The sequence below is a fragment of the Odontesthes bonariensis genome, chromosome 12 (assembly GCF_027942865.1).
Source record: "Odontesthes bonariensis isolate fOdoBon6 chromosome 12, fOdoBon6.hap1, whole genome shotgun sequence".
In the NCBI taxonomy this organism is placed as follows: domain Eukaryota; kingdom Metazoa; phylum Chordata; class Actinopteri; order Atheriniformes; family Atherinopsidae; genus Odontesthes; species Odontesthes bonariensis.
Genome location: NC_134517.1, coordinates 31,664,828 through 31,678,660, shown reverse-complemented (window position 1 = coordinate 31,678,660; position 13,833 = coordinate 31,664,828). Strand labels below are relative to the sequence as shown.

The 13,833-nt window shown below is 45.2% G+C and overlaps 1 protein-coding gene across 1 annotated transcript; it reads right to left on the bottom strand.

Moving 5' to 3' along the window:
- Positions 1-822: 822 nt before the first annotated feature.
- LOC142396906 (trace amine-associated receptor 13c-like) lies at positions 823-10,620 on the bottom strand. The gene is made up of 2 exons (XM_075480115.1): positions 6,759-10,620; positions 823-6,512 (listed from the first exon to the last, which is right to left on the bottom strand). The coding sequence occupies exons 1-2, from the start codon at positions 6,929-6,931 to the stop codon at positions 5,696-5,698; spliced, it is 990 nt and encodes a 329-aa protein (XP_075336230.1). The 5' UTR covers positions 6,932-10,620; the 3' UTR covers positions 823-5,695.
- Between the last annotated feature and the right edge of the window lie 3,213 nt (positions 10,621-13,833).

Here is a 13,833-nt window from a genome sequence, read left to right as displayed (position 1 = left end):
CTGCCTTCCTGATATTCCTGCTGTGTTCCATGACACGATTGTCCATTTTATCTGGCATTGAACTCACAGTTTCCATGATCAGAGGAGGAAATGGATTAAATTTCCTCCTCTTTTTGCTTTATTGAGTCTCTTTTCTGCATCTTAGATGTCTCCTCTTCAACCAATTTTGATTTAAGGTTTTATTCCAGGCATTACTTGGGTTTTGGAAAGCTCAGTTAGCAGCTCCAAGAGGTTAACAACTTCCCTGTTGCTAGGATTATGGATCATAATGGATGTAAAAAGTATAGAAAAATGTTTCAGATATCTGCTTTTACAAAATAAAGTTCAGTAGAAAATCTCAAGTAGATGTATATAAAGACACAGCATATCCAGAGCTCCTGCTGTAGAGGCTGCCTGCCTCTAATGTGGCGCTGTCCTTGAAGGCAAATACAAAGTTGCTTCTATACAGTGTTTCGAACAATTCAAAGACAAATGACAAAGTGTCTGTTGTAGTCTTTACAATATTTCACTTAATTTAAATTCCAGCCCACAATTCTACATGTCCACACAGTAAATTCTGGTAAACATGTGAGCTGCTTCTCACTTCCAGCTTGTTATGATTTGAGGTAAATCTACAGCAAATTAGGTTGTGCTAAGTTTTGGTGTAAACTGTCACTGTAACTGTACATCTTTCAGACTAATTTGACCAGGTCAACATATGAACAGGGTGTTTTTTTTTTGTTTTTTTTAAAAAAGCAACTTGGAGGTATGGTGGAAATTTTAGTAAGGCACAGAGTCAGTTATTTTCTGAGGAGATAAGATGCTTTTAATAATATCTTGCAAGAGAGAACAACACTGTACAGAGTACAGAGCTGCTCTGAGAATCTTGGGCAAAAACAATTCAGTTAATATACAGGTTATTACGTAATCGCTCCTTTGATATGTTCAAGCGTTTTTATCTATTTTCCCTCCCTTCCTGCAGCCAAGGCCGCCTCGACACCGTACCATCTTTCCTGTCATCTTCCTTAAAGTTGTTAAATCATAAGAGCACAATGCCCTCATTGAAAGAGAGAGATAACAGAAAAACAGGTGTCTTGCAGGAGGTTATTTATAGGTTATACACAGAAACACTCAATACAATGCATATAGGAATGAATTTTTCCCTTACACCCCACCCTTTTGATTATAATAATACCATTATATTAATCAACCCAAAAGAAGCAAGAAAAATAATAACTTTATCAGTAAACATCAGCCTGCATTCGCACACAACGTGAGTTTAAAACGAAGGCATCATAGTGATAAAGGGTCCAATGATAAACAATCAAAACATCAACAATTAAACAGAAACATTGTCATCCATGTCCAAATCAGAGTCACTAAAAGGACAACCTGAAATCAAAGGAGTTTGCTGAGTCCGTTGAATCATTTGGTGAGACACGGATTTATCAATGGAGCACACAATGAGGCCTCGCACACAGGGAACAATACAGCAGCCATAAAAGCGCCAATAGACACAATCCAATAATTAACCCTGTGAGGAGGGAGAGAATTAGAGTCTTCCATTTGCCAAACATTGAATCAAGCCAACCAGTAAGGGAGGTGTCAACGCCGGAGTTTTCAGACAGTTCTTTTCTAAGGGAGCGGAGGCCATCTAGAGCTCTGGTTACAGAGCCATCCGGAGCCGTATTATTAGGAATAAAAGTGCAACATGAATCACCCATCAAAGCACGCACCCCTCCGCGTTCAGCTAGCAACATATCTAAAGCCATTCTGTTTTGCCAAGCCATAAGAGAAGTGGGGCCTAGCTGTTCAGCTAGTCCTTCAAAAGCATCATGAGTGTAATTAATAAAACGCTGTTGGTTATAAAAAAGATAATTGATCCAGTCCACATTTTTGTCAATAGTAGGCCATAAGAAAATGGACTCAAAACCAGCAGCTATCTCATTTCTGGCTTTGTATTTGTCAGTGACACCTCTGGGGACTCCAATTGCATCAATATAGACACGATCATCAAAACTGCCAGGAATAGAGCGTTTGCGTACTGAGCGGGTGGGTTGAGGAGCAAAAGGGTCAACAGCAATACGGACATTATACACCAACATCACATGGGCACACCTACCAGTCCAATTTTGCGGAGAAATAAGCCACTGGCCTTTGTCTTCCCCCATGTTCCTGCATAAGAACAGATGTCATACAACCATGCTTCTCATCAACTGCCTGTATGAAAGGTTTATGAGGATCTGGGATGCCAAGCGTAGAAGCTGTTTGAAGAGACAGCTTAAGCTGAGTGAAGGCTGATTCAGCCTCAGGAGTCCATGGAACACGATCAGCTGACTGGAGGCCTTTCCCATGGATAAGAGCACCTAAAGGAGCTTCGAGAGAAGAGTAGTTAGGAATGAAGTTCCTGCAGTAAGATGTTATGCCTAAAAATGACATGAGCTGTTTTTTAGTAACCGGTTTAGGAATGTTCTGAACTGCAGCAACGCGTTTAGGAGAAAGTGAGCGCCCCTCCTTGGAAATCACATGGCCCAAAAAGGTGACTTTGTCCTGAACAAACTGCAACTTAGAAAGGCTGGCTTTGTGGCCACAAGAATTAAGATGCTTCAGCAGAGTCACTGTGTCTTTTTCATACTGTTGCTTAGATGGGATGCATAAAAGGATGTCATCCACGTACTGCAAAAGAGCAGAGCCTTGGGTTAGTTGGAGAGGGTCCAGACTAGCTTTGAGAGCAGCATTGTAAATAGTGGGACTTTCACAATATCCCTGGCATAACCGGGTAAAAGTCCAAGATTTCCCCTCAAATTCAAAAGCAAACCAGAACTGGCTGTCAGGATGCACGGGGACAGAGAAAAATGTGTTAGACAAGTAAACAACTGAGAAAAACTGTGCATCTGATGGAATTTGAGACAAAATAGTGTGTGGGTTTGGCACAGTGGGAGCACGTGGCTGAACTGCAGCATTCACGGCTTGGAGGTCCTGTACAAAACGCCATTCATCTGGCTGGCCAGCATCTCTAATCTTTCTAACAGGAAATAATGGAGAGCGCACAGGTGAATTTTCACAGGGAACAATGACGCCTGTTTTCTGAAAAAATTGAAAAACAGGCTTGATCCCTTTAATTGCTTCAGGTTTCAAAGGGTATTGTTTTTTACACGGGCAAAAGTCCAATTTAGGGGTGACAATTACCGGTTCACAGCCTTTTATCAACCCCACATCATTTTTGCATTTAGCCCAAAGATCAGTGGGCACTTCAGCCAACATGGGTAATGAAGACAGATCTGTTTCAGATAAAAAGCATGCTTCAAAATGTGATTCTGTAGTGGGAACTAGTTCCACAGTTCTTTGACAATGCATTGTGCTCAAAAAGGTTTTCTTGTATGCTGACAATCGTTCAGAAAACATCAAATTTGGATCAGCAGGTGAAACTGTCCAATCAGTTTCTTTTTGACAAGTTGCAACAAACTCTAGGTTTGGCCAAGGAGATGTAAGGGCGAGTACCACAAACATTAAAAAACTCTAACTGCTCTGGAGTGAGACACAGAGCCAGTGCAGCAGTTTGTGAATTCCAAAATAAAGTAGACGTACATATTTTTTCAAAAGGAGTGCGAAACCACTTCTTCTCATAGTCATAGTCAGGCCCCAAAGAAACGTGTGATGTGCAGTGCAGATCAGCAGGTTGCATGAAATCAGAAAGGGGTGAAACTAAAGCTTGTGCTTAAAATAATGCCCAGTTTACACATGAGATCACGGCCCATCAGGTTAATGGGACACAGCTCTGATAACAAAAATGAGTGCTTGAAGGAGAGCCCATCGGGAGTGACACACGCATTGGGCGTTGTCATTTTCTCCTTCACAACCTGACATGATGCAGACACGGAATAGACGTAGTTTCCACTTAGCTTTGGAGGATGATCAAATTCCCCTGACTTCACTATTGATGATGTAGCCCCAGAATCAACCATAAATGTTACTTGTTTCCCCAAAATACTAAGCTGAAAAGTTGGAAAAGCCTTGTAGGCTTCAGATGTCAAGTGAGCATAAGTTCCCATCACCTGAGGTGAACATATTTGCTCTAGGACAGAAATAGCATGCAAACTTTACTACGTGAGCACAGTCAGTAAGCGTCTCTTCATTGCACAGAGCAGGAAAAGTGTGTGTGTGTGTTGTGTTATCACCCATTGGTTGAGGCACCGCTGGCGTGTGACGTCCGGAACCCGCCTCCCACCCTCAGTCAGCCTTTAGCTCAGTTTCATCACTTCTCAGCTGTGGACAGTCCTTCTTCCAGTGTCCAGTCTGGCCACAGTAAAAACAAACATTCGGGTCATAATTCAGGCGTGGTCCACGTCGACCTCCTCTTTCGCATTCACGTCCCCGACCTTGTCCTCTGTTTCCGGGGTGACCTGTCATATCACCAACTGCGCAATACATGGTCATGGCTGCCAAATGCAGCTCCTTTTCAGTCTTACGGGTCTCAGCTTGGTTCTATGCATGGCAGGCATATCACGTTGAGATCTCCGAAGTCCAGATTGTGGGGAGAGGAGTTTTGTCACTTGTCAACTTCTTCCTTTTCCTCATCATCACACAGATGTAACAGATGTTGTGGGTAAGGTGGGATTTCTCCTGGAGTGAACGTTGGAGAATTTCCCTCTTCCCAAAAACCAGATGCTTGTGGCGGGTCTGGTGGGTGTTGTTGTAGGCGTTGAGGAGGGCAGGAGAGCAGGTCCAGATCCGGCACAGCGAGAGTGCTCATTGTGGGGTAAAGATGTGCGGATGAAGAGGGAGAAGAAAAAGTGTTAACAGTAGAATATGGTGTTGGTTTAAAAGAAGATTCAGTCTTAGTCAGAGATAAATCATCTTTGGCAATCTTGGGCAAAAACAATTCAGTTAATATACAGGTTATTACGTAATCGCTCCTTTGATATGTTCAAGCGTTTTCATCTAGTTTCCCTCCCTTCCTGCAGCCAAGGCCGCCTCGACACCGTACCATCTTTCCTGTCATCCTCCTTAAAGTTGTTAAATCATAAGAGCACAATGCCCTCATTGAAAGAGAGAGATAACAGAAAAACAGGTGTCTTGCAGGAGGTTATTTATAGGTTATACACAGAAACACTCAATACAATGCATATAGGAATTAATTTTTCCCTTACAGAGGCAAAGGCAAAACCTTGAAATTTAACCTGAAGGTTCAACCTCTCATATCATTTGTATTATATGATTTTACTTTATTTAAAAACTGATAAGTTACAGCTTTGGAGTGTGAGGCCTTTTTTAAATACCTGACAGCTGACTCGTGTCAATGACAGTACCATCACACAGGTACATGTGAGTGAATATGCAAATGTTTCCTGTTTTATGTGACTGTGTCCAACAACAACAGATCTATTTCAATGAGACTTAAGAGCAAGACAAGTGTGATTGTTATTCTGGATAATGAGAAAACGATTTCTACAAATATCTGATAACATTTGTGTCTGAGTCATTTTACAATTTGAAATAAATCAAACTGTGAAATATCCTAAAGGGCTACAACTGATTGATTAATGATGTCTACACAACCAAAGAAAAGGGGTTTTGAGAGACAATAAATACGATCGATTTACCAACAATAGATTTCTGCGACACATTAAATTAAATCTATCTGTATGAAGTAAAATACTACCACAGCTTTCTATAATTACTTAGTCCAACACTTGTTTAAATTTATAATCTTGTCCTACAGTATGTTGGCCTGACAGGAGCCAGGCTGCAATATCTGAAGAGTTAATGTGAATTTAACTGCTTTCCTAAACCAGGGATAGAACAGTGCATAAATCACTGGGTTCAAACAGGAGTTAAAATAGAACAGATAGGACACAAAGGATACCGAAGAGCTATTGAGCAAATCAGCCCTTACAAGAGAGACACAGTAATATGGGATGAAACATATCAGAAAGACAATCATGAGAACACCAAGAGTCCTGGCTGCTTTTAACTCAGATTTCTTTGTTTTTATAATGACTGAAAGTTGGAGTTTGGCAGCTGTAACATGAGAGCGCATGGCACGAGCCTGAGACACAGCCACCACAAATACTCTCATATACAGAACTATGATGACAGTAACTGGAAGAATGAAGGTTAAAACAAGATCTACACTTCCTGAAATGTCATCAATAAAAAACACACATTCTCCATAACAGGAATTGTGTTTGCCTAATAGAGTCAGGTCATCTTTTACAAATAAAAGGTTGTAGAGAGCAGAGCAGAGCCAACACAGACACACACAGAGTTTAACTCTTCCCTCAGTCACTCTGGTTGGGTAATGCAGAGGGTCACAAATTGCCACATAACGGTCAATTGATATGAGCACCATGTCTCCTACAGAGGCAGAAGTGATGATGAAGGACATATAAATGAAAATAAAACATGTGAGGTCACCAAGATACCAGCAGGTTGTATTTCGGATAATTCCCGCTGGCATTGACAGGAGACCCACAAGAAAGTCTGAGACAGCCAGAGAGAGGAGGAGGATGTTAGTGGGTGTGTGGAGCTGCCTGGAAGGAGACAGAAATGTATAATTAAAACAGGATTTTATCTGAAAGGTAAAATAATACAAATATCTATTTACAAAATGTGTTTTCTGATTTGCTACATCTACAGTAAAGATATTATAGCATTTGATTATTTCTCGTGCACAGTCATTTGTTACATGATAAGTCTTATTTAAAGCTGCAACATCATTCATCACAAGCTAAATTGTAATTTACAGAACAGATTAACCCTCAAAAATCTATCTCTGCCTGTAGTGGGAGATTGAGATGATGACGAGCAGGTTGAACATCACAGTGAGCACAGAGATGGAGAACAGAATGATGTGAAGGAGAACGACTTCAGAAAGGGAATAGTCAGGCTTCTTGCAGGAGCTGTTTGAGAGATGTGGAAAGCAGAACTCTGCTCCATCCTGGATCTCCATCTTCAGAGAGCTGCAGCTCTGACTGCTTTCTGAAACAAACTTGTTTTTATAACTGATACTTTTTTACTCAAGTCAATCTGTGGCACTTCCCCTCCTCTTTTTCTACTTGACACCGATGTCCCTCCTTTCTCCCTGTTCACAACAAATCACCATCTTCATGATCTTCCCTGCATCTATTGCTGTCATTCTCTCTCTCATTCTCTATCTCTCTCTCTCTCTCGCTCTTTTCCTCACAATGAGGCCTCTGCAGGCTAGAGGGGAGCCAGGAAAATGAAAAAAGATACGATAGCATTAGTATTTATTTTTAGAGAGCTTTGTCCAACTTCTGTGACACCACATGATTATTTGAACAGTAATAAGATTGAATAAGTCTGAGATGTCGTATTGAAGTATAAAGTATAACTTAATTTGTATTTTCACTCAAGAGGTTAAAGTTGTGAGCTTTACGGCAATTATTGTCTTTGTTAACTAAGAACACAGCAGCATGAAGTCACAGCCATGCATAACAGCTGATTTATATATTTAGATTTTATTTTCAGTTAACACTTTCGCTTCACAGCAAGAGAGTTCCTGGTTCGAAACCCTACCCGAACCAGGGTTTGAATCCCATTCCTATTTATCTTTACCTCTTCTATTTATACCCTCTACCCGAACCAGGGTTTGTATCCCCAACCCGCTGTGACTGGTGTCCAGTTGGTGAGAGGCTGGGGTAGCTTGCGGTTGTTGAAAAAAAGATGGTTGTTGTGGTGTGAGGAACAGTGATGGCTGACATTAGGGGAGTGACTCTGGGACGCCAGTGATCACTGTCTAGCCTCCTGGAGGCGTTGTGGGCCAAACTAGACGAAACACTGATGAGGTTCCCACCGGATGACCTCAATGACATGTTGGTCAGCACTGCTCACTGATCTATATAGGGATTATAGGGAATTATTTACTGAGTCTGGTCCATTTTTTCTTTAGCACAAGTTTCTTGTGTTTACCTTGAATATAACATAACACAGATTATTTTCTTCAAAGGCCCATGAATAAAAAGTTTTAGTGGACAATGATGATTCTGCCAAATTATTCAGAGATATTTTCAAAGAATACATATGTCTTATTATGCTCTTTTAAAACCCTGCATCGGCCTTCATGGTTTAAAACCATCGGGCTGTTAAGCATCAATGACAACAAAGCTGCATATAAGTAAATGTGTGGAAGTCACAAAGCGTATATTTCATATGTGTTTCCTGTTTTATTTCACTGTTTCTAACTAATTCAATCACCCTGAGCTGAAAATCAAGAAAAAGGATAAACCATCAGCTTGAATAGGTTATTTTGTCATTTAGAAAATGTGACAAATTGAAAAGGCTGTTATAATTACTTACCAGTGTTTCCACATTATTAAAAGGTAAGTTTACAGAATAAAGAAGTTACAAGCTCAAAATATTGATCAAATAGTTTATTGATATGAGCACCATATGATATATGATATGAGGTGATGATGAAGGACAAAAACATGAAAATAAAATATGTGAGGTCGCCAAGATACCAGTTAACGAACACCTTGTTCAGGCATAAGGGTGTACATATGTGCACTTGGCACCAGGACACCCTAGGCCGCAGTTTGATGATCGACTTTGTGGTTATATCGTCGAACTTGCGGCTGTATGTCCTGGACACTCAGGTCAAGAGATGGGCGGAGCTGTCAACTGATCACCACCTGGTGGTGAGTTGGTTCCCCTGGTGGGGGAGGAAGCCGATCAGACCTGGCAGGCCCAAACGTATTGTGAGGGTCTGTTGGGAATGCGGAATCCCCTGTCAGAAGGAGCTTTAACTCCCTCCCTTACTTCCGCGCCTCCACTGTTGAGGCGGCTGACCGGAGCTGTGGCTGTCGGTGCCTGTCATGGCGGCAACCCCTTAACCCGCTGGTGGACACCAGCGCTGAGGGAAGCCGTCAAGCTGAAGACGGAGTCCTATCGGGCCTTTTGACCAGTGGGACTCTGGAAGCAGCTGATGGGTACCGACAGGCCAAGCAGAACGCAGCTGAGGCGGTTGCTGAGGCAAAAATTCGGGCTTGGGTGGAGTTCGTTGAGGCCATGGAGAACGACTTCCGGACGGCCTCGAAGAGATTCTGGTCCACCATCCGGCAGCTCACGGGGGGGAAGTGGGACAGGGCTCTGCTGACCTCAATTGGGGACGTTGTGAGGGAGGAATACTTCGAGGACCTGCTCAATCCTACCGACACGCCTTCCGATGAGGAAGCAGAGTCGGACAGCTCGGCAGTGGGGCCTCCCTTTTCTGGGGCTGAGGTTGCCAAGGTAGTCAAAAAGCTCCTCGGTGGCAAGTCCCCGGGGTTGGATGAGGTCCGCACGGAGTTTCTCAAGGCTCTGGATGTTGAAGAGCTGTCTTGGTTGACACGCCTCTGCAGCATCGTGTGGACATTGGGGACAGTGCCTCTGGACTGGCAGATCGGGGTGGTGGTCCCCCTCTTTAAAAAGGGGTGTGTGTCGTGGCTCGCCACAGATTCAATCCCCTCGGAGACACAAGACACCACAACAGAGGAATTTAAAGGTTTTACTCTCATGGGTCAGCAGCCACACTGTGAATAACAGACAGGTCCCCCACCCCAAACCCAACCAAGAGTGGCACAGTTAATACCACAATACACCCCACATTAGGCACATCAAAGCACAATCAGTCAGGAGTTTAAGCACAGCAAACAGTTCATGCAAAGGTTCACGGCACACAACGGTCACAGCTGTAGTAGTCCCGATGGCATAGTCGAGCCCAAATAAACACATAAAAAAAAGAAAGAAAAATGCAGAAAGATAATAATCAAAATATTACACCCTACCACAGCAATATCAGCACACGAGATATGGCACAGCAACACAAAGACTCAGATCACCGCATGCAACTAATGCTATAAATCACAGCACACCAATAGCAACCCCCCCCCTCCCCAAACCCCATAGGGACTACCACTCATGGATATAAGAGTAAACCAGCAACCAACACGCTAGCATAAAATGACAACTCGTATACTACACTTTTCTACTCACACCAAGTCACTGACTTCATTTAGCAATGATGCGTTACACCATCGAAGAGGAGTTCACGGGGATCTGCTAGCACCAAGCAGATGCGCTGCTACCCAATACAGAGCAAAGAGTCCATGTCGGGTCGGCGGCTTTCCCACACCGACCCGAAAGAAAAAAACAAAGCAAACTTAGCTGTACCCCCAGTCCACGCATGACTCACCGATCCGACTTGGCGGCCATGATACCAGGCGGAATAATGGCCCACGGATATCCCTTCACACAGTCCAGCTCATCAGCCTCCAGCCACCAGACTTCAGCAATACCTCCGCGACAATCCCTCTCGATCCGCGTGAAGATCTCCAGTCTCTCGTCACTGCCCTCCTGGCTCCTGACGCCGGCTCCGGTTTCCCTCCAGCACTCCTCGAGTCCCAGGCACCTCGGAACAAAACACATCTACTGGCACCAGGAGGAGACTAGCACATAGCTCATGCACGCCACGAGAACATAGGGAGAAGTAAAGCACTTTCCTTTAGCAGGCGTGCGATCATGCCCTTCCTCAAAACGCCGTGAATCTCCTGTTGCTGCTTCGGCTGGTGGTGATGTCGTTGTGGTCGCATCAGCTGTGCTGGTTCCGTCGCGGCATGGTGACGTCGCCGCGCTGGCCCCAAGGAAGCTCTCCCAGTGACAAATCCCCCGCATAGAAAAAGCATTTCTCCCGCCCCGAATCAATCAGTCCCACCAATCGCATCAGTCCATTCTTTACAACCAATAATCCCCAGTCCATATATGGAGTCCATGTTACTCCCAGCGATTACACAGTTGATACCAGGGACGTTGCCCAACAGAAATTATATAACACAAAACACAAAACGTGACATGTGTTCCCACTACAGGGGGATCACACTCCTCAGCCTCCGTTTTGGCGACCACAGAATCGGTTCTCTGCCTTTTACGGATGATGTGGTTCTGTTAGCGTCGTATCTCGGGGTCTTGTTCAACAGTGAGGGACGAATGGAGCAGGAGGTTGACAGATAGATCAGTGCGGCGTCCGTACTGATGCAGGCTGTGCACTGCCCCGTCGTGGTGAAGAAGGAGCTGAGCCAGAAGGCAAAGCTCTCGATTTACCGGTCAATCTATGTTCCTACCCTCACCCATGGTCACGAGCGGTGGGTAGGGACCGAAAGAACGAGATTCGGTGTAGAGCCGCTGCTCAGACCCGGCGGCAGAGACAAGCTATTGGACGGGCATTTAAATGAGTAGGGGGGGCCCCCTGGCGGGGGGTCTGGGGGTTGTCCCCCAGAAAATTTGGTATTTCTTAGATGCAATTTTGTGCATTTTAACCGAATTGTGGGCCCCGTTTCAGCCCAATAAGGAACTGTCCTTTTGTTACTAAATACGGGACGATTCCATTATTTCAAGGGACGGTTGGCAACTCGTTTAGGCAGCCCTGGCAAACACATCACGCTTCCTTTAAAGTAAGCATTCGGAGACATCTCAAATAGCCTCCACAGTTTAATCCACTCTGTATAATCATCGGTGCATAAATTGAACGCAAAGCCCAGATCACGTTTGCCCCTTTCTAGTTGCCATTAATACTAATACACACAACGAGCAAACAGTAGCGCAACAACAACAGCAACGCCCACGCACGGCCACAGTGAATTTAGACTGGCATTGAGCCGACATCAGAACGCATTTGAACATGTAGTTCAGGGACGGACTGGGAAAACAAATCGGCCCAGGCAATTTTCCCCGGGACCAGCCCCCCCTCAATATTAATTAGTATCTCCAATCTAATTAAATAAAAATAAAAAACGAGCACAGACTGCTCAGTCAATGGCATGTACCCATAGAAAAAATACACACACAACACACAACCTGACTATCGGCTGCTAACAACCATGATCAGTAACCTACACAAACCCAGACACATAATGGCTCGGCGGCCAGCAATCGGATAAACCAATGAAGTGAATCAATCCTGTGAAAGAATGAAAACAAGTGAATGAAACCTGCACTCACCCATTATGAAGTTAACTCTGCCAGCCCCATAATCTTGCCCCTGCTCAGCCAACTCCTTGACGTCAGGTATGGTTGGTAACGTTACGGCGGCTAGCATTAGCAACGAGGCTGCTAGGCATGCTAAATCGGTAAGCATTAGGCTTCTGAAGAAAGCTAGTCTTTTTAGTTACGTTATATTATCATCTTTCTTCTCGGCTATAACCTTTGTTTACGGCCACTGGCCCTAACCTGACGCCCTAGCTGTCAAATCACCGGAAGTTTTCACCGGAAGTACTGGCGCACACACAAAAGCTCTCTCCAGGCATATCTTTCTTTCATTCCGCCCAGATGAAATTTAATGCCACTCTTCGAAAATCAGAGAAATTTAAGACATTTTAAGACCTTAAAAAACGTCTTTTATATTTAAGACTTTTAGATTGTGTCCCCTCATGCACTGCAGTGTTTGAGAAAATCTCCGTCAAATGTCAAAGTGAACCCAGGGGGGGCACAACGGCGTGGATGGGGGGGCAATGCCTGCGAGTGCCCCCCCGTGGCGCCGGCGCTGCCGCTGCTCCTCCGCATCGAGAAGAGTCAGATGAGGTGGCTCGGTATAGTCCCACTATATCCAAAGTATCCAAACTGAATGAAAAGGGTTGAAAATCCAGAGTGGCACATCAAATCCTGTTTGTAGTCACTACAACTAGATGACAGACATTGTTTGAATTGTATCCCCAAATGAAGTATCCATCCATCCATCATCTTCCGCTGCTCCGGGGATCGGGTCGCGGGGGCAGCAGCTTTAGCAAAGACACCCAGACGTCCCTGTCCCTGGCCACTTCCTCCAGCTCTTCTGGGGGGACCCCGAGGCGTTCCCAGGCCAGCCGAGAAACATAGTCTCTCCAACGTGTCCTGGGTCTTCCCCGGGGCCTCCTCCCAGTGGAACGGGCCCGGAACACCTCATCAGGGAGGCGTCCAGGAGGCATCCTATCCAGATGCCCGAGCCACCTCATCTGACTCCTCTCGATGCGGAGGAGCAGCGGTTCTACTCCGAGCCCCTCCCGGGATGACCGAGCTTCTCACCCTATCTCTAAGGGAGAGCCCAGACACCCTGCAGAGGAAACTCATTTTGGCCGCTTGCATTTGCAATCTCGTTCTTTTGGTCACTACCCACAGCTCGTGACCATAGGTGAGGGTAGGAACATAGATTGACCGGTAAATCGAGAGCTTCTCCTTCTGGTTCAGCTCCTTCTTCACCACGACGGGCCGGTGCAGAGCCCGCATCACTGCAGATGCCGCACCGATCCACCTATCAATCTCGTGCTCCATTCGTTCCTCACTCGTGAACAAGACCCCGAGATACTTAAACTCCTCCACTTGAGGAAGGATCTCATTCCCGACCCGGAGAGGGCATTCCACCCTTTTCCGGCTGAGGACCATGGTCTCAGATTTGGAGGTGCTGATTCTCATCCCAGCCGCTTCACACTCGGCTGCGAACCGCTCCAGTGAGAGCTGAAGGTCATGGCCTGAGGACGCCAACAGAACCAAATCGTCCGCAAAAAGAAGAGACCCGATTCTGAGGTCGCCAAACCGGATCCCCTCAACGCCCTGTCTGCGCCTAGAAATTCTGTCCTTAAAAATTATGAACAGAATCGGTGACAAAGGGCAGCCCTGATGGAGTCCAACCCTCACAGGAAACATGTCCGACTTACAGCCGGCAATGCGGACCAAACTCTGACACTGGCCATACAGAGACCTAACAGCCCCTATCAAGGAGTCCGGCACTCCATACTCCCGGAGCACCCCCCACAAGAGTGCCCGAGGGACACGGTCGAACGCCTTCTCCAAGTCCACAAAACACATGTAGACCGGTTGGGCGAA

Coding starts and splice junctions, on each gene's coding strand:
- LOC142396906 (XM_075480115.1), bottom strand. CDS start 6,931: ATGGAGATCCAGGATGGAGCAGAGTTCTGCTTTCCACATCTCTCAAAC. Junction 6,513..6,758: donor ATCTCAATCTCCCACTACAG/GCAGAGATAGAT, acceptor GTCTCCTTCCAG/GCAGCTCCACACACCCACTA.